General features: G+C 55.2%; 8 protein-coding genes across 9 annotated transcripts; 1 reads left to right on the top strand and 7 right to left on the bottom strand.

The window, feature by feature from the left end:
- Positions 1-350: 350 nt before the first annotated feature.
- LMH87_001169 (uncharacterized protein) lies at positions 351-962 on the bottom strand (the record flags this gene model as incomplete). Its single annotated transcript, XM_056199203.1, has 1 exon — positions 351-962. One exon carries the CDS (start codon positions 960-962, stop codon positions 351-353), a length of 612 nt encoding a protein of 203 aa, XP_056056073.1.
- A 360-nt stretch (positions 963-1322) lies between these two features.
- LMH87_001168 (uncharacterized protein) lies at positions 1323-3529 on the bottom strand (the record flags this gene model as incomplete). Its single annotated transcript, XM_056199202.1, has 4 exons — positions 1323-2613; positions 2665-3158; positions 3220-3439; positions 3489-3529. The coding sequence occupies 4 exons, from the start codon at positions 3527-3529 to the stop codon at positions 1323-1325; spliced, it is 2046 nt and encodes a 681-aa protein (XP_056056072.1).
- Positions 3530-5366: 1837 nt separating this feature from the next.
- Positions 5367-6224, bottom strand: LMH87_001167 (uncharacterized protein; the record flags this gene model as incomplete). The annotated part of the gene is made up of 1 exon (XM_056199201.1): positions 5367-6224. The coding sequence occupies one exon, from the start codon at positions 6222-6224 to the stop codon at positions 5367-5369; it is 858 nt and encodes a 285-aa protein (XP_056056071.1).
- A 318-nt stretch (positions 6225-6542) lies between these two features.
- On the bottom strand, positions 6543-6980 carry LMH87_001166 (uncharacterized protein; the record flags this gene model as incomplete). The annotated part of the gene is made up of 1 exon (XM_056199199.1): positions 6543-6980. One exon carries the CDS (start codon positions 6978-6980, stop codon positions 6543-6545), a length of 438 nt encoding a protein of 145 aa, XP_056056070.1.
- A 692-nt stretch (positions 6981-7672) lies between these two features.
- Positions 7673-9297, top strand: LMH87_001165 (uncharacterized protein; the record flags this gene model as incomplete). Its single annotated transcript, XM_056199198.1, has 3 exons — positions 7673-7887; positions 7942-8539; positions 8584-9297. 3 exons carry the CDS (start codon positions 7673-7675, stop codon positions 9295-9297), a joined length of 1527 nt encoding a protein of 508 aa, XP_056056069.1.
- A 21-nt stretch (positions 9298-9318) lies between these two features.
- LMH87_001164 (uncharacterized protein) lies at positions 9319-11306 on the bottom strand (the record flags this gene model as incomplete). Its single annotated transcript, XM_056199197.1, has 4 exons — positions 9319-9385; positions 9465-9810; positions 9925-11213; positions 11263-11306. The coding sequence occupies 4 exons, from the start codon at positions 11304-11306 to the stop codon at positions 9319-9321; spliced, it is 1746 nt and encodes a 581-aa protein (XP_056056068.1).
- Positions 11307-12354: 1048 nt separating this feature from the next.
- Positions 12355-15867, bottom strand: LMH87_001163 (uncharacterized protein; the record flags this gene model as incomplete). 2 transcript variants are annotated; one of them, XM_056199195.1, is made up of 2 exons in its annotated part: positions 15104-15125; positions 15215-15867. In XM_056199195.1, 2 exons carry the CDS (start codon positions 15865-15867, stop codon positions 15104-15106), a joined length of 675 nt encoding a protein of 224 aa, XP_056056066.1. The 2 variants fall into 2 exon arrangements, with proteins under 2 accessions (XP_056056067.1, XP_056056066.1); XM_056199196.1 differs by having other exon boundaries at positions 12355-15867.
- Positions 15868-18330: 2463 nt separating this feature from the next.
- On the bottom strand, positions 18331-19344 carry LMH87_001162 (uncharacterized protein; the record flags this gene model as incomplete). Its single annotated transcript, XM_056199194.1, has 1 exon — positions 18331-19344. The coding sequence occupies one exon, from the start codon at positions 19342-19344 to the stop codon at positions 18331-18333; it is 1014 nt and encodes a 337-aa protein (XP_056056065.1).
- Positions 19345-19580: the final 236 nt, after the last annotated feature.

Raw genomic sequence — 19580 nt, 5'->3', positions numbered from 1 at the left:
CGAATCAACTGTCGAATCAACTGTCGAATCAACTGTCCGAATTAAATGTCCGAACAACTGTCCGAATTAAATGTCCGAACAACTGCCCGAATAACTGTCCGAATAACTGTCCGAATCAACTGTCTGAATCAACTGTCCGAATTAAATGTCTGAATCAACTGTCCGAATCAACTGCCCGAATCAACTGCCCGTTAACTGTCCGAATCAACTGTCCGAATCAACTGTCCGAATCAACTGCCCTTTAACTTTCCGAATCAACTGCCCGAATCAACTGCCCGAATCAACTGCCCGAATCAACTGCCCGAATCAACTGCCCGTTCACTGTCCGAAGCATGAATGCCTCCGTCGCGTCACTTCATTCCCCTCCAGATCCCGTCCTCGTCCACCGCAGCTGCCACCTTTTCCAAGTCAAAGTGACCAATGGCGGCGTAAAACTTGGGCATCAGGCAGTCAATCGCGACTTTAAAGTAGCCCGGGTAGCCGAGATCCGCGCCAGTGTGCAGCAGCGCATCGACGGCAATCACGTACGGCGTCGATTTAAAAGAGCGCATGCTCGCCTCATCCGCCATAAGACACATGCTTCGGATGACGCCCGGTCCCATCTCGTGCGACCACGGTCCATCGCCTTCTGCCTCGTCTTCATCCTCTTCATCCTCTTCATCCTCCGAGTCCTCGTCGAGGCAGAAAATTTGAAACGCATTCGAGACGCCTTCTGGTCCCAGCCCGGCAAAGTCCACATCGTCGTGGAAGCGTGTAACAATGTCAAGCGGCTCCATCGCGTCGGCGTATTCTGCTTGCGTGCCCTTTTCCATCGCGGCGTCAAAGTCGCAGCGAAAGGACTGCCACAGCGCCTCGTCTTCGTAGTATGTGCGCGTCAGGTTGAAGCCGTATTCGTCCAATCCAAGCGACTCCATCTCCCTGACACAGTCGGCAATGTAGCCACTGGGCTCTGAGTCGGCCATGTTATTGCTGATTCGAGAATTTTGGATGTAAATTCTGCGTGCGGGGCTTGGTGGAGTGGCGATGAAGCTATTTCTAGCCGTGGAACACAGAAATAGAGAGCAAAAATGCAGGTACTTGAAATACAATAGAGGTTCAGAGTATAAGATGTTATTAATAAATATTAAGCAGAATAAATTATGACAAGAATTCCAATGCCTAGCAATTAAATTGCCGCTCAAATTTAATAACGAATCAGACTCTGTCTATCACGAACAGCAGCTTATCTACACTCTAGACTCGAACAGTCGTAGCTGACACACTTGACGGTAATGATTCTACCGACAAGGGTAGACAGATGCATTCTATAGATGAACGAACTCTTATTTGAACAAGTTGGCGAAATATCTCTCAAGTCCGTCATCTTCCAACTCACCAACCCATCCCACGTGCATGTCAGGCCTGACCACGACCACCGCTCCTCTCAAACGGTCAACACCCCATCTACTGTACGCCAATCCGTCGCAGTAGCGGTCGTAATGGATGGGCGCATCGACGAACAGGCGCGAGGCGTCCCAGCCGTGGTAGTTGGGATCGAATGGCCCTCGCAAGGCGCTGGGAAAGGCGAGCAGCGGCAGGGTGTCGTGAGCATCAATCGCAGTATGAATGGCCACAAGAGAGACACAAGACATTGGCGCTCGCTCGTGCCGATAGGTGATGTGCGGGTGCTGCGCCGTGCTCCGACTGAGCTCTGCAGCATTCGAAGACGTCTTGAAAGGATACTGGTAGCGCGTGTGGAGCAACGAAGTGGCCTTTCCGTTGTCGCCCAGCTTTTCAGCCTCGAGACGTGCGCAAAACTGCTCGACTCTCTGCATTTGACCTGGGACACTCACATCCCCAGCCATGAGCACAATCCTGAACCGTCCGTCGCTCTTGAACACCTTTGTCGTCCACGCCAGCTGCGAATTTGCGTGGCCCAAAATCTTTGCATGCTTGAAAGACTCGCCCACCGGCAGGCCTGCTGCAACACTCTGCGTGCTCGCATGCTTGTCAATCAGGATGCTTTGCGGGTACTCCAGTCTGCGGCCCTGCGCAAATTCCTTGAACTCGGTGTGGCGCCTTCGAAACTCGGCGGGATCCAGACCGCCGCTGCTGCTGAATAGCGAATGGTCAAACCGGACCAGCTTCTGCCCGACGGGGAGGCGCTCGGCTTGGTACGTATCAAGGAGCGCGCTTTCGGCGCGGACAGCCCCGGACGCTGCAAGTGCAATTTTCCAGCCGAGATTGAAGCCGTCCTGCATGCTCGTGTTCATACCTAGTCCGACCTTGGGGGAATGCATGTGCACGGCATCACCGGCGAGAAACATGCGGTTGCCCGGATGGCCGCAGCGCTCCGCGACTCGCTGGCTGACCTGGTACACGCTCCACCACTCGCACACTGTGAAGTCAAACTCGTAAGGCTCAAAGAACTTTTTTGCCTTGTCTGAAATTCGCTGCAGAGTGATTGATGAGCGGTCGAATCGCTCGCTCGCGTGGTCATTAGGAAAAGGAACGTAGATTCGTGTCAGGTTGCGCTCGCGCGGAACCACCATCAGTGTGCCTAGCTCGCCTTTGACGAGGCAAGGATAATAGATGTCGGGAAAGTTGGTCATTGGGACAATGTCCATGACCCCCCTAGTCGGGTTAGTATCCTGTTCATCAAGTCCCGGGGCATTATTGACGAACCAAATTGAATCAGTCTGAGAGCCCTCGGTTCTGTAACCGAGTTGTTCCCTGAGCCAGCTATGAGCACCATCACTGCCGATCAGGTAGCGGGCCTTGACGGTCTCGACTACGTCTGGCGTGCGATTAAATGCCTGTCCGTTTTGCGATTCGTCAGGTGGCAAGTTGGCTGTTGCCAAAACATCACGTCCGCCAAATGCGCCATCTGCCGGCTTCGGATTGGCTTCGCTGTCCGGGAGAGTGCGCAGGTTTATCGTAATTGGATAGGCACCGTGGTCCGGTTCGAGCAAAGGATCATAAGCCAGAGACTCGGCGACGACTCCGCGCTCGACATGCAGCCTCCCCTCGGAAAGCTCATGAATGGCGTCGAGTAGAAAACGCTCGATGCGTCCTTGGGAAATGGTAATGTTCAAAAACGGAGAAGGCAAATCACCGACATGGTCGTCCATCAGCTTTTCCACAGAAGCTCTGCTGATTTTCTTGTCCTGGTCTTGAATCTGTAGTGTCGTGTCAGTGCCAGTTGCTCGCAAGGCACCAGGAAACAAGTTCAGTACCCACCCATGTCTTTAAGTTTTCAAAGATGTAGCCTTCTTCGTTTACTTTTTCCATAAGGCCGCTGCCCATACTGTCAAAGAGTTCTTCGGTTCTTGGCCTCAGGCCGTCAGCGTGTCCGTTGATCACTTTAACGCCACGCTTGTCGACAATGCGTGCGGCAATGCCACAACGGGCCATCCACCAAGCAGCCATAAGCCCTGCAGGCCCGGCACCAATGATGAGTCTAGCGTGGTGTTTTAGTTTGCTTCTCTTTGACCGAGTGAAATACTTACACATCGGTTTTACTCTCGAAAGTCGATGAGTTGGAATTCATCTTTGAAAATGGCAAAAGGCTTGGCAACCGGGGCTAATATCGTGTTTGTATGAATGCTGAAATTGTCTTGCTAATTCAAGACTCTAGAGCAAACAAGGTGCAGACTGTGGGATTTATAGGCAGCTTCACTCAAGCTGACGTCGCCGCCGGGAATCTGCATTCATGCGAAGCCCGGCGGAACTCGATGGACCAGCTATGGCTCCAAATGGCCTCACCGACGATCTTGAGTGTTTCGCGTTTATAATGGCAAGCGACCGCCATCATCCAGCCCGCTTAGTAACGCAAGAAGCAACATCTTTACCTACCACTCAGTAGGTCTACGAACAAGTTGATTGCCCAGTCTGGAATTCGCTAGAAATGCCTCATTTGCGGAATTGCACAAAAACACAGCCCTGCATTAGCCATTTCTTTAATTCTCTTCGTAGTTATTCCCGCTGACTCAGCAGCCAGTCGACAACAAGCTCAGCTGGCTTCTCTTGCGACCATCTACTAGCTGGCGCACGGTGCTCGGCCCTACAGTTCAACCCGACGCCTTGTCAAATTTATAAGCGGGCTTGTAGGTGAGACAATCTGCACTGGAGACACAAAACGCTGTTGAGCAATGGCGGATCTGAAGCTCACTGAATGAAGCAAGTGCTATTGTTAGAGTCGGGCTGTCGGTATGACTTGGATCCCGTAGCCCACCGTGTGGCTATTTCCATGCGGTACTCTGTGTGGCTTTTCATGCGGCTATTTTCATGTGGTTACTTTCATGTGGTTACTTGACATGCCGAATTCCGGCCTGGTTACGCAAAATGTGCTTGTCAAAATGCTGAGATAATGACTGAGATCTGGGAGCAGAGCAATTTGGAGACACTGCCCAACGATGCGATCAAACCCACAGAGCCGCTGATTCTACCATTTCTACCAGCTATGAAACCACGGCGTCAAGTGCAGCGCTATATCAAGCGGACTGTAGTATCGCTCTATAATGCTCTTCAATATCTCTCATTCTCTATATTTAGATATCTATATATTATTTTATGTGGTTGTTTTTATGTGGTTACTTTTATGTGGTTAACTTTATGTGGTTAATTTTATTTCGTCAATTTTATGTGGTTAATTTTATGAGGTTAATTTTATGTGGTTAACTTTATGTGGTTAACTTTATGTGGTTAATCGTACGAGTATGATCGCATGTAGCCGCGGTCGTGTCTACCTCTCTGCGGCGAGCTTCTTAGTTTATTTGTGCAGTCAACAACGGCAGAACACCTCCCAGTCAGCCCGGGTAGTAAGTCGGTCCCGAGCCACAATGATGTAGCTTTCCCAACCAGACTGACCCAACAACCAGGGCAGGAACGAGTAATTGCAAGATAGGCTGTTGATTGTCTTCCTTTACAACGTGGCAGTGACTGAGAAGCCCGACCGGGGCGTTCTCTGCTGTGCTTGCCGTGACTACCAAGCACAAGACTCACGACTTTGCTACTCGAACGGACGCCTCTGACATGCGTTATTTTCTCGCGAGGGATTGTTCAGGGGACACGACTACGGCCGAGAACATCACGACGGCGGAAATGAAGAAAATCACAGTCAAAACTTTGTACCAAGTTGCATTGCGTCGGCTGGTTTGGATATTATGCAACTAGTCTTTTAGGTTCGTGTGATTGGACTGAGATGTTGAAGATTGATGGAGCAAATGTCTTGTTCTTGTCATTGGTTATTAATTATTCTATGTAGTTGTGCCGGACCCAAACTCCCCCCGTTTTGGCATGACAACGTTGCAACAGCCAACCTCCAGGTGCCCAATGGGAACGTGTTTGAGTCCGAGGAACATCCCACTGAGGCATTTGATATGACCTTACAAGCCAGATGCCGAGCTGGCTGGTGCCGATGATACTACATGGCCGCGCACCACGGACTCATCGGCCACGGGATTGCTCACCGCAGGCTGTTCGACCACGGGGTTTTCGACCACGGGAACGCCGACCGCGGACTGTTCCACGACGGGGCTGTCGACCACGGGAATGCTGACCGCTGGAATTTTGACCGCGGGCTCTTCGATCCCGGGGCTGTCGACCGCGGGAATGCTGACCGTGGGCTCTTCGACCCCGGGTCTGCCAGTCACTGATCCGGCCGTGTCGGATACAGAAGCGGCAGGCTCGTACGATGGCAGCCGACCGGGAGATTCTCCGTCATCGGACGGACCGCAGTAACCACCAGAGCCGTCAAAGTCACCAGAGCCGTCAAAGTCACCAGAGCCGTCAAAGTCACCAGAGCCGTCAAAGTCACCAAAGCCGTCGTGATCATCAGCTCCGAGGGGTGTCTCGAGACCTGGAGTCAAAGTGACGTCGCGACGTGGCCTACTTGGCTGACGTACATTCTCCTTGAGCTGAAAAAGCTGCCGGAGCCGCCTCTGGCCACGTTCGATTTGGTTGAAGACGCGATCGAATTCGCTGTCGCCAGTCCCGAGAGTTTCAAGGCCTTCGTAGCTTTCGTCACGATCGTCATCTTCGCTCTCGCTGCTGGCATGTCGGGGCCCAGGCAGCTGACGGTGGCGTTCAATGCTGCGCCGCATCTCTTCCCGCATGGCTGCCTCGCGCGGGCCCAGGAGATTGCTGGCCGTGGGAAAGGTTCGGCCAGGACGGGCCTCTATAGCTGCAGCAAGCTGTACATCAGTCGAGAGGTACCCAAGAGTTCCAATGCGGGGCGCATGCATCTTTGTTTAACGCATTGGAAAGAGCCAGCAAGTCCCTTGTCGATACAACATAGAGTCCATACGGGGAAGCTTTGAACCTGCTTTGAGGAGTTGTTATCTCTGCTTCTTGTGCTGAGAAAATAGACGACATGACAGAAAGATGAATTTGTCTTTCTGCGCAGTGCTTTCGGATCATCTCGTGCCTCTGCCGCATGGGGGTGTCTTCCGTGCACCTGCGCATCATCTTATAAAGTATATCGCTACTGTTTGGGGCCGGATCCCACGGCCGCCGGTCGTTGGTGCCCAGAATCACAGCGTACTGGATCGCGGCGACAATGCTCATTCCGTGTGCGCCATCGTTTGCCTCGGCCAGATTATGTGTGTGATAATCTCAAGCAGCGCGAGGCAAAAGTCCTTGGACCACATGCGGTAAGTTTCGACACGAAGGCTGCTGCTAGAGACGAAGCGCAGCCGTGCCCTCTCGCCGACAATGTCCCAGGGAGTGCAGTCTGCGAATTGTATGCAGACCTTCCACAGCTTCAGGTAGGCTTGCAAGTCGCCCATCTTCCACTGCTCTGCTTCGGCTTGCCACAGAGCTTCAGCCTGCGCCTCATCGTCCTCTGACCACTCGAGACCGCGTGTGTATTGTAGGGCTGGATGAGACTGGTCCTTTTGCTCGTCGACAAGGCGTTTCTGGAGCTCCCGCGCCGGTTGAATGGACTTGGTGGCCCAGCTGTTCAAGAAATCTACGGCACGATTTCTAGACCCAGGCGCCATTGCCCCATCGTCCAAGTCGTAGGAGGTGAGGTCAACCGTTACGTCGTTTGCTGCTCGAGGCTCAGCCGTGCTAGGAGGGTTGAGCTAATCGGGCGTCGCCGCATTCGTTGCAGAGGCCGCGGTTCAGTCTCAATGGACGGCGCTTCTGCCGCAGGGATACGGGGACGAGACTGATTGGATTGTACCGCCGCTGCCGTTTGCGTTACCGCTGCCGATTGGCTTCCATACTCGGCATTGCGCGGCGCGCGGAGGCGCTGTCGCTTCGCCGACTCTCCGTCGTTGCTAGTCACGCGCGTAGGCAATTAAATCGTATTTTGGCACAAAGATTTCCAAGTAGGACTAAACTCTTGCATTGTCATTGGATAGTCCGACGTGCAGCAGAGGTTGTCTTGGCCGCGACTATGCCCGGTTGGCTCGTGACACGAGCGGCTGCATGACGATCAAATTGTGTTCCAGGTGTACTACGATGTATCTGATTCACGCGTTGTATTGTAAATAACGTTAGCATATCATGGGTGCGTCGTGTAGTGCACGGGCGGCTCGCCTGACCAGCAGTGAGGGCAGACAAGACTTACAATCACAACACTTCAACGCTGATTCCAGTCCAACGTCGCACGATGACAGGACTGGATATAAAGAGCGGTAAGTTCCCCAGCGTTTAATTGCATCCCAAATCTAACAGTCGACGGAAGATGGATTCAGACAACGCCGATAGCTTTTGCTTGTTTTCGCTGAAGCCCGCGAACCGACCTGCGGGTGATACCGTCCGTCGTTTGTGTCGCGGTCGAGCCAGGAAGCTGACGTTCCGCACCGACCAAGTCTCGCCAAACTTTCCCCGTGCCATCGCAGCTCTGGGTAATGTACCTAGCAGCGACGATGTTTTGCTGAGGCCATACGGGGTGCTAGGGTATGTTTTGGAGATGAACGCCGAGGCCGAGCTGACCCGAGCTAACCATGGTAGAACTCAGTGTTATTTTGTCATGACGCCGGTCGGAGACCTTATGCTGTGTGATATTCCTGACACGCCCCCCACGATTTTGTCAGCCTGCAATGATGCCGACCAAGTGGTGTCGCAGTACGTCATCCGGTGGCCGGGTGACAACTGCGTCTTGCCCATGTGCGCCGACTTGACGTTTATGATCTCCTTCAGCAGTGGGGAGCTGTTCAAGTTTCGCTGGGAAGTAGGCCTGCACTGGGACAACGTGAGAACCACCCGGGAGGCGCTCTCCAGGCAGTACGCTTGGCGTGCGGCAAGTTTGGACGCTCAGGGGCCGTCTTTTCCCATCAGTGGCCGCGGGATAGTCGAGCCAAAGACGCAACTCACGCCAGTGATTGACGACGAGCCAATCTCCAAACTGGTCGTCAAGGAGACGCACAAGTACAGACTCATCGGCGAGGGCTGGTCAAGCTTTGTCCATCATGCAGTGGACATTCGCGACGGCAGAGAGTACGCAGTCAAGTCCATCAACATGGTCAAGGTCAATGAGGAATGGAACAAGCTTGTCGCTGCCGCGGTGCAGTTCAAGTTGGAAGTGGAGAGTCTTGCCGTACTACACCATGTAAGTGCTGCAGTCATCAAATATGTTCTCGCTAATCAAGCCAGCCAAACATTATCAAAGTAATCCATTCGCAAGGATGGTCGAATGAGCGCCCCGTCGAAGTCTTCATGACGCTTTACCACGGGAACGCGACCAGTCTAGTCAGGAAACATCGCTGCGACAAAAGGGTATCCACGGAGAATTCTAGGCATTTCCCCAGATTCTTGATCGACTGCCTCGGTGCCCTTGACCACCTCCACAGAAAGGACCTCGTTCATAGGGATGTAAAGCTTGCGAATATCCTGTTCGCGAGGACACCGGCAGGGCTGGAATTTGCCCTATCCGATTTCGGGGTGGCTACACTAGACGATGACGCCGAGGGCCACTACGGCGACCGAATTTACACGCCGCCGGAGCTCGCCGATCGCAAGGGCAAGGCCACCTCGGCGTCCGACATGTACGGCTTTGGCATCGCCATCCTGGAGTTTCTCGGCGTCGTGTGTCGCGACTGCTACTACGTCGGCGAGAGAAAGTGGCGCGCCAGGATGCGGGCCAGCGACTACAGAGGCAGGTACCAAGACTTTGCCTTTCCAAGAGAGTCGCACTTTTGCTACGCGAGGATTCAGTATCTGCGCGAACACAGCCGGATCAGTTCGACCGTGAAGAGGATGCTTGAGCCGGAGCCGGGGGTGCGACCTTCGGCGGAAGAGGCACTTGTGGAACTTGCAAACTATTATGAGTTTAATATTCCGGCTCATATTTGGCCTTGGAGCAGCTGAACCGTGACCGGCGGCGTGTGATCAGGAACGGCAATGGAATACTAGACCTGGAAAACCAAGCTTCTGCAGAAGCGCGACAGTCTCTTCACTGGGCGGGACACAACATGAGCATTTGCAAACGTCTTCCAAAGACATAAATATAGTCAAACTAGCTTCATTCAACGCACCATCTGTCTGTGTATTTCTTGCGATAAAGGCTGCACCGAACGTGCCATCTGTAGTTGAACGTGCACTCTTTGGTGCTTCGTACTAGCCACGGGCGCGGCGCCTGTCGTTGGTCTCCTCCAGGTCGGGCGGCGTCTACCACTTCGTCGCCGATGGCTCCCGTGGACATGACAGCGCCGATGAAAAGCATTCGGAGTTTCAATGATGGAATAGATTTGCAAACCATGAAAGCTGCGAGCCCCTCCCCCTTGCCTGTACTGCGGTAGCCCGCTCTCCAGTCAACGTTGCGGCTGCCATTGACGAATTTGTACCCGCTGAAGTAGACGTCGAGCTCGGCGTCTAATACGGCTGTTGTCTCCATTGTGACGTTATATTAAGCGTCAGTTTGACAGTGTGCCTCTATAGTCCACGTGTTGGTCTTGCAAAACCCCCCAATCATTCCCTCCAACGCCCTCCCCAGACCCTCCACCATGCCATCCTCCACGATGCCCTCCTGCCACGACAGCCCAATCGTCAGGTGTCCGTCCGGCGCCGACGCCACATTCATGCCGACCGCCGCGCCGGTCACCATGGCACCATTCGAGAACAGCACCCTGCTCACTTTTACAGATGTGTCCTGCGCCGCCAGCGCACCGACGTTGCTGCACTCCCACGAGTTGGACCGCGGCTGCTTGTCGCGACTCGTGTGGAAGCGCGTCCAGTCGCTGACGTGCCGCATCAGGGCCATGATGTTGTTGTGCGTGATGTTGGCGCTGCGGGCGGCGATTTCTTCGCGGATGCGCCGCGCGGTGGTCCAGATGGTGGCTGTCAACGTATCGGAGGTGAGCGCCGCGCGCATGGCGGTGATGGAGGCGCCGGAGAAGGCGTGGTTCATGGAGCAGATGAGCACGCGCAGGGTATCAATGTCGTCGCGGGCGTGGTTGCGCAGACCTATCGGTGTGGCGCAGTTGAAGCCGGGGATGTCGTCTGGTAGGATCGAGGTGAAGTAGGCAAAGGCGAGCGCATGGAGGAGACCTGTGAGCGTGGTCTTGTGCTGCCGACACGCGGCGAGGAGGGATTTGGTTTGTTCAGGGGGGATGTCGACGGGCCGGATGCGCGTGATGTACGGCATTGCAAAGGAGACCTGCTGGCCAGCCCATACAGCCTGAGGCGCCGGCTTGAGGAGCGCGGGTGCGAATTCACTCCAGAGGGTCGAGGCAATGTACAGCGGCCCGAGGGTAAACGGCACTGCTTCCTCCTGCGGCGGTGGCAGCGGTGGCGGATCTGGGAACTCGAGGATGTACTTCCCGTCGTCAGTCGCCGTCTCCAGCGCCGCAAGCAGATACTCATGGAACTTGCGCCCACTCGTCCCATCCAGCAGCGAATGATGAAATGCAAAAATCACATCTGCGCAATCCCTCCCGTCGTCGCGTATTACTGTCACCCTCCACGGGCCTTTCGTAGCAGTGTCCTCCCAGCGAACATTATGTTCCTGGGCCTGAATCCTCGCGACCTCGTGGTTCAGAGCCGCTTCTGACGCGCACTGTACCGAGAGGTTGACGACGTGGTCGTGGAGGTTGATGCGGCGGAGGTGCGTGAAGTGCGCGGAATTGGTGGCCTCGCCGGTGATGCCGACGCGCAACATGGGATGCGCGCGGACGACGGAGGCGAGCGCGGGGAGAAGCCGTGAGGAGGGGAGGGGTGAGTACCGCGCAGAAACGGTGACGGCGAGGTAGATGCCGAGGTTGTGGCGTGAAGAGGAGTATAGTTCCCTGGGAAGCAGTCAGATGAGGTTGGTGGTAAGTGAAGGAGAGTGATTACATGGGGCCGAGCCGGCGGAGCGTTGGAGGTTCGTCGGAAGACATGGCGGTGTTTGAGGAGCCCAGGCTACGAAGGGTCAAGTGACTCTGTAGTTGCGAAGTTTGCGTCTTTAATGTCGTTTGATTGAGGTTGTGATAGTGTGGGTGCCATGTTGGTCTGATGTGGCGTCGCGGGCTAGGGCGCGCGGAAATGTCTGTATGGGGTTTCCTGATTGCGGTGAGGATTGGACAGCCCACCGGCCAGGTCGGGATAATATATGCGGCTCTTGATGTGAATAAATCGAGTTTCTCTCGAATGGCAAGAACTTATTCGTTTTTCTGGAGGATTGCGTAATTGAGAGGTTGCAGGCCGCGCTGAAGATGTTTCCGGTGGAGCGGGCGCTAGTTACTTGGCCGTTGAGCTGGCGATAAAGACAGCAGAACTGCAGAATAATTCTCAAAAGCTGAATGCGATGCATCATACCGAGATCTCAGAATCCCTTCAAAAGGCCGATGGCCAGGTTGCTTGTGGTCGGTGGTGGCTCGGTCTCGAGTTGTGCTGTTTGCAACTCGTGGATTGCAAAGATGTCCAGTCTCAACACCGTTGGTGGAACGATCATGATCGATACAAGATATGAGGAATAAAGAGAAACATGAGAAATAGCTGAAACAACAGGGATAGTTAAAACAAACACAACATAGACAAAAAAGAAATAGCAAAAATAGACTGAGAGTAAAAAAGAAACTCCGGTACAGGGAATCGAACCCTGGGCTGCTCGGTTCTTTGTTGAGAGCGAGCGATGTTAGCCACTACACCATACCGGATAGTAACTTGCATAACGGTCGGTGCCTTATAATTGAATATATCGCCTTTCGACGAGGCGCCAGTGACAGCAAAGCCGTGGGTGGCTAGGTCTACCTGTGTGTGTACAGGTTTTAGGCAAACTCTTTGTTAGAGAAATTTACAATGTCTACCTATGTCCCAGTAACGTGAACTATGATGTGTAATGTATGACTAGTAAAACAATAGCCGATTTAGCACGACTGTCAATCCATGGTACACGTATGTCACATAACTCATCAATTATCGCTATACAGCGGTCTATATACGTGCTCACCACCCCTGGTTCGGGCGGTTGGACGGGTTTCCTCTATGATCCTGTCCTTGCGACGCTCCGTAGAAGCCCGGCTGTCCTGGCAGTCCTTGAAAGTCGTCGTGGTCCTGTCCGTAGCTGTGCGGTTGCTGGTAGGTCGGGCCGTGTGGCTGCGCGTACTCGGGCTGACCGACGGGCTTGCGCGTGGCTAGACCGGCGGCAGGGCCGGGAGACTGCCGTCCAGGGGCGGGACTCATCTGTCGGACAGGCAATTGAAGGGGCGCTGGGCTCATATTTCGGGCAGGTTGGTGGGGTGCCGGGCTCATCTGTCGAGCAGGTTGGTGAGGTGCTGGGCTCATCTGTCGAGGAGCAGGACTCATTTGTCGAGCCGTGTTCATCGGGCTCTGTGTCATCTGTCGAGGCGGATTCATCTGTGCCATTTGTCCCCCTCGAAGCGCTGCACCCATAGGCCCGGCGGCTGGACCGGGCGACTGTGACCGGGACCGCGGCGCCGGACTCATGCGGCCATCAAAGCCGGGCGCCGGGCTTGATCTGCCGTCCAGCGGCTGGTAACCGCGGTGGCCGGTGATTGTCCGGCCTGGCGCAGGACTGGCTCGGCCCGAGTCGTAAAACGGCACAGGGCTGCCTCTGCCGTCAGGTACCTCCGAGTAGCCACCCATGGGCTGGGCCTGCACCAGACCCGTCGAGCTCGAGTTGTCCAGATCGCCCAGCGGACTGCGCATGCGGTCCAGTTCATTGCCCGAGGCTTGGCGAGAGTGGGCGCCGTCCATCTGCGGGCGGTACGAGTTGTAGCTCATGTCCGACATGCCGGTGCCAACGCGTCGAGGGGTGTTGAAGCCAGTAGCGCTTCCAGGACGGTCAAAAGATACCGGCGTGCCGGCTCGCGTCGTGGCCCTATCACTCTCGACACCGTAAAAGTCGGCACCGCCGTGCTCGTCCAAAAACTCGGCCCTGTTTTTAAAGTATTCAAAGTCCATGTGGTTCTCCGACACAAACTCAAAGCCCGGCACACCGGCAGTCTTGCCCGCCTTGCCCGCCTTCATGCTGTCGAGGGCATACATGTCAGAGTAGCCGCTAACACTCATGAGATCGGCCGTCTCGGCGTCTCTGCCGTCGGTCAGTCTGCCCGAGTAGACAGACGGCAGCAGATTCTGGGCCTTTTGATGCACCATGGGCGTGATGAGCTTCTTGTACAGAGCAGGATGGCCGAATCGGCTGGCCAGCTTTTCGCTTCGTAGACGGTCGGCCTGGGCGCGCGCGGCCTCGGGGTTTTTGCGAATGTTGAGCAGACTGTAAAAGCGAATCTTGTTGTCGTACGTGTTGGCGCACCAAATTTTAAATCCAAACATCAAAAACGGGAGAGGAATGACGGCGAAGAACTGAATGTGGTTGCCTTCGCCGCGGACCCATGTCGTGAGCAGAACGACGAGGTTGGCCAGCATGGTGGCAAAGATGAAGCGGTTAAAGACGACACGCCAGTACAGGCCGCCAGACTCGGTCTTGGTGATGAAGCGGTAGAGGATAAGATATTTCTTCAGGTAGTGGTCGATGGTAAAGTACATGGCGGCGGCGGGCAGGACGAGCGGCATGATGCCGGCAAAGCAGAGGCTGGTGGTGGCGTAAAACAAAAAGTAGGTGTAGTAGCTGGCGTATTCAAAAGGCGGCGGCGCGGTGAGCTCGATGAGTTCTCTGGGCGTCGGGCTGGAAAACTTTTTTAGGAAAAAAGCCCTCGTCAGGGACCAGAGCTGCGCGAGGTCCGTGGCGGCGCCGAGCTGACGCTGGAGCATGTAGGTGACCCAGAAAACGCCGTTGGAGCACAGGGCTTGAAAGAGGCCGTCGACGATACTGCTGCCATTGTCCTTGTTTGCTTCCTTGATGGCATCCCAGCCGGATTGGCCAGAACTGGCCTCGTGGATAATGTTGAAGACAAAGGTAAACACGGTCGAGAAAAAGGAAAAGACGACGAGGTTGTTGATGACAAAAAAGGCATACATTTTGCCAATGACGTGTCGCTCTCGGCCAGTCTTGGTCTGGTCGCCACCCTTGGTGGAGAGACGGCGAAAGATCATGGGCAGGACGAGGTAGACGAGCGAGGTCAGGGTGGGCGCCAGGATACCTTGGACGAGACCCCAGAACTTGGGGTTGGCCTCGAGCGAGGTTTTGAAGGCGGGCCACAGACGACCGAGGTTGCTCAGGTTGACAAAGAGCATGGCAATCATGGCGTTGGGTCCGATCCAGAGAATTGTGAGGACCGCGATCCAGAAGCTGTTCATCCACCGTCTACGGCTGCGGACAGCAGCGGAAAGCGGCATGTTGCGCCAGATGACGTCGTTGGGGCGTGGAGCGAGAGTGACGGTGGTGCCCTGGGGCTTCTTCTTGCGGAACGAATAAGCAATGCTGTGCGCTTCGGCAATGTCGCTGTAGCTGGCGAATCCGTAGGGCATGGTGCTGCGCCTGTCGACGGCGGCGCGGACCTGCTTGATTTCGGTTTCGAGATCGCGGATGCGCTTGGTGTAGTAGTCGATGGCGTCCAGCTTCTGGCCTCTGGGGTAGGAGCTGTAGGCGTGGTCTTTTTTGGAGGGCTTGCAGGTCGGGCGGTTCGGCGGGAGCTGGGCGGGGTTTTTGAGGTACTTGGCGAGAACCTCTTCGAGCTTGCGAACGTTGTGGTCGTGCTGCTCGATGAGCTCGGGCAGCTCCTTGACGTTGCGGGCAATGGCAGTCCTGGCAAAGGACGAGCTGGGCGCGACCTCATCGATAATGCGGGCGATGCCTTCGTCGGAGGCGCATGCGCGGGGCAAGTCGTACAGCATCAGCGTCCTCGAAGCCAACGCCGACTGGAACTCGTCCGTCTCAAAGTACCTGCGGCGGAGCTGGTGAATCTTGCGGTAGTTCCACCAGAGGAAGCCGGCGACAATGACGTCGAAAAGATAGGCGGCGACGACCTGCACCCACTGGGCGCGTCCAAAGACGTTGAGGGGCGAAATGTTGACGAGCCAGCCGAGCTTGGTCTTGTCCTGCACGGCAGCGTTTGTGATGTGAACAGGTATCAAGATGCCGACACCAACCACACTCAAGACGAGAAACATGTTGCGGCACATGCGCATGAAGCGGATAAAGATGGTGGCGTCCATGCCGACGGTCTGCATGAGAATGTCTTCATTGGTGTGCAGGACGGGCGGCACCCAGGCAAAGAGCGACTTTCCTATGGCCGGGGGGGCGTGCTTTTCGTCGGCGTGCTTGACCTTGGGGGCGTAGACGGCCTGGTTGTGAGGGCGGAGGAGGGAGAAGCAGACGGCGAGAAAGACGGTGAAGCCGATGGAGATGCCAATGGCCGAGTAGAGAGAGGAGGTGGCGACGGTAGAGGCAAAGGGGTCTTTGAAGAGGTCGAGGAGAGGGTTGTCGGAGTTTGAGTTTGGTTTCGCGTCTCTGGCCGAGGGTGAAGCGGAGGCAGAAACCAAGGGTATAAAGGCCGTGAAAGCCATGGAGGCGAGAGCCCTCGAGGCAAAAGCCATGGTGGCGGTTCTATATGCAGATGTATGCAGATGATGCAGATGTATTAAAGGTGTGGTAAGAGCAGAGTATGACAGTCGGTGTACCCCTCGGTGAGTGGCTGGGCGTGTGTCAAACAGTGGCCGCAGCGCTTGATTAGGTATGCTGGTTATTAATACAGTGATTCCGCTTAATCGTCAATGGCGGCGGTCGAGGAGAAAAATGTCCAAAAGTCGAAAGCGAGAGACAGATTTGTCGAAAGCGACTGTCGGAGCGGCCGTCGAAGCGACTGTCGAAATGGTGCAAGCGAGCGGTGTCCTGGCCGGGACTAGGAAGAGAAGAAGAAATCCGGCACAGGGAGAATAAAAATGTACAAAGAGGATGAAGAATGACAAGGACAAAAGGCCACGGATACACAAAGAGACGGAGGCGGAAAGGACAAAGAAGAGGAGACGGCTTGGTGGTTTGCCGTCAGGGACTTTTTTCTGCCAGCGCCAGCGTATCAGCGCGAGCTTGACTAGCGTTGGGCGGTACGAGGTGCAGGGAAGCCAGTGGGCCACATCGATCAGCGAGGAATGGCATGCCAAGTGCGTTGAAGTTTTGCCAGATTTTGCTGCCAGCTCGTGGATCCATCTTCTATTCCCTTGCATTCATCTTATTTTCTTTTCTTCTTTTATTCTTCACACCCTCCAGATTCGGTGGCTGCAGTCGCTCACCTGGCCTATCGCATGGTGCCTGGAAATGGTGGCTGAGGCCTCGACGTTGAGACGCTCGAGGCAGGCACGGCTGCTGATTGGCCTGCGTCCGGCACTAGCGGGCCAGTTCTATTTTTGTCACGACCCGCCGGACCGGATAGCACAGGTTTGCGCATATCAACGGTTGCGCAGCATATCAACAGTTGCGATGGGGCGCTTTATTTATAGTCTCCATTTCAAAGTCCTTGTTCTTTTTTTTTTTTTTTCCCTTGGAATAAACAGCTGGAAAACAGCTTGTTCCCGCCAATGTCGGCAGAACGTCCACCCACCAGCTTCACACCAGTGGGTCGCAGCCTTCAGCGGTCTTTAGCGCTCCACCGCTGCAACACGAGTCTTCAGCGCCTGCACTCGCTGGCATCTCCTGCTGTCAATGGCCTGCCGAGACATTCATCACGGGCACGGCCATTCAGTCGCACATTTATCAATATTCTCAGTACTCCGTACATGTTCCTGTTGATGCAGCTTCATTCCTCTCAACCTGGCTTACGACGCAGTGGAGCCATGCCCGCTACCCTGGTGGACCTGAGACACCACCGTCTCAACTGCTTCGACAACGATCCGATCACCAAGACAGACAACACTCGACGCGTGCAAAATCTCTTCAACGTCAACTCTAGCTTGCAATCCACAACTTCGCTCAACATGTGCTAGCTGGTGACCGCGACTTTGTTTGCACCTTTTCTGCCACCCGCCACGGAACATTCTCGATTGTCTGTGGATACGCGCAGGGAACAAAGCAGGGACAAGACAGCCATGCAAGCCATTAAGCCATAACCATGCAAGCGTGATGCAAGCGAGCCTTGCTTTGCAGCTCCCGGCATCACTTTGCCACTGCATGGTTCGCCTTGGCCTGGCGACCTTGTGAGAGAAAAACTGCTCTCACAGTTGCAGCTAGTGGCACCTAGACCAATCCTCCGGCTTGGCCGCATCTGCAAGCCATCGGAGCTAGTAGCAGTGCTGTCACTGTCCGCGTGCGCAGCCGTTGGCTAGGCATTTCACATTTTCGCAGTATTTTCGATAAAATCAAGTGTAGAGTTGTCGCGTCCAGTGTCTCCTCGTGGGAGAGTCTGCCGGCATCATCGCAGACTCTTAATCCTGCCAACGCGTAATCGCCAGCTGCCAACTTTCCTTTCAGCACGAGACCGGTCTAGACTCATCAACGTCATCAGGCCCTCCCGTCCAAATCCTGGCGCGCCGATTCTTGCCCTTCTCGCTAGCGCCTTGATGGGCCTGTTCCACTTTTTCCCTCCCTCCAGTGTCCTGCTCGGGCTCTGAAAACATGGAAATAGTTGAACATGTCCAGATAGCCGGGTTGAAGGCGAGAGCGTTGTAGTTGTCGCGTTTGTGGTTGAGGCTATGCTTTAGAGGCAACGCCGACCCGATTTGGCCATGGCAAGCAGACTCAGTCTATGATTCAGTCAACCAACTCTGTCAATTATCTGTCAATTGTATGTCAATCATCTGTCAATTGTATGTCAATCATCTGTCAATTGTATGTCAATCATCTGTCAATTATCTGTCAATTACATGTCAATCATTCACACTTAATCTGTAATTCTTCTGTAATTAATCTGTCAATTCAGTTTCAGAATTCTGTTCAAATCCAGTATCGTATAAACATGTTCCGTCGCACCCTAAGTCAAGTAATCCGTTCGCCGTCCAGTCCACCAGTCATTCAATTCATAGCTGCATACAAGCCAGCCTACCAAGTCCACCCCATTTCCGTCTACGCTAAAGTGCGCCCTCGACAGGCCCCTGGCTGCGCGTCTTGCGCTTCGTTTGGCCAACAGGCGCCAGCGTCTTCTTCTTCTTAGGTCGGCCGGCCTTCTTGGGTGCCGGGGCCGCGGGAGCTGGCGCATCGGCCGCAGCCTCGGTGGCCGCAGGTGCAGCCGTAGGCACTTCAGTAGCACCGTTCGAGGCCGGCTTCGGCTCTTCAACCTTGGGCTTTTTCTCAGCCTGCTCCAGCTTGGACTCTGCCTCGTCCTCAAACTTGCGCTTTTGGCCGAGAGCTGGCGCGGGAGCAGGAGTGGGCGCCGGCTCCTTTGCCCCGTTCAAAGACGACTCTGGCTTGGACTCGGGTGCAGAAGTCGCAGAAGCCGCAGGTTTGGCGTCGGGCACAGAAGCCGTGGGCTTGGACTCTGGCGTTTGGACTGGCTCCTGCGAAATGTCGAGCTCAGGTCGAGGCGTACCACCAGCAGGCGTGCGATCATTGATGGGCGTCTGGGGCACAGACTTGATCTCGACGGGTTTCGGGAAAGCCGGCGCAGACAGGCCTGGTGCTGAAGTCGCTTCTGCCGCTGGCTCAACTGCCTCTACAGGCTTACCGAGGCCCGGCGCATTCACGATAGGGGCTGCGGCTGGCTCCTTGGGCGGCTGAGGCGGCGCATCCAGATTGGAAATGGGTGGCAGCGATGCGCCGACGAGACCGGCTGGCTTGGGCTCAGAGATGGCCGGCGTGGGCTCAGAGATGGCCGGCATGGGCTCAGAGATGACTGGCTTGTGCTCGGAAATGACTGGCTTGGGTAGCTCTCTATTGGCCGGCTCCGGAGCGGGAGGCTCGGCGCGAGGAGCAGAGTAAAGGGGCGGCTCAGCCGGCGGCTTGCTGAGAGCAGAGCCAAGCGGTGGGAGAGTCGTCATGGGAGCTTGAGCCGCACCCGCCGATGAGTGTGTGGTCGGCGGCGGATTGGGCCGCTCGACCGCAGGACGTGGCGCCATAAAGGCGACATGATCAAGCGTCGAGGACATTGCGGGTGTGCTGTGTTGGTGTTAGTGCCGTGACTTGTGTACAGTGGACCAGCCGCGTGCAACAATAGCTCAAGCAGCCAATTGACGGGTCAACCCGCGCGACAAGATGCCACTCAGCGCAAGTTGGACGTACCTGTTCGAGGTGAGTGTTGATGATGACGTAAGAAGGCGGGAATGTGGGATCGCGCAGCGGATAGCCACGCTGTAGACAATGTCGATGTTCTGGCAGCGTCGAG

The sequence above is a fragment of the Akanthomyces muscarius genome, chromosome 6, assembly GCF_028009165.1.
Source record: "Akanthomyces muscarius strain Ve6 chromosome 6, whole genome shotgun sequence".
Classification (NCBI taxonomy): Eukaryota; Fungi; Ascomycota; class Sordariomycetes; order Hypocreales; family Cordycipitaceae; genus Akanthomyces; species Akanthomyces muscarius.
This window is presented reverse-complemented; position numbering and strand designations above follow the sequence as displayed.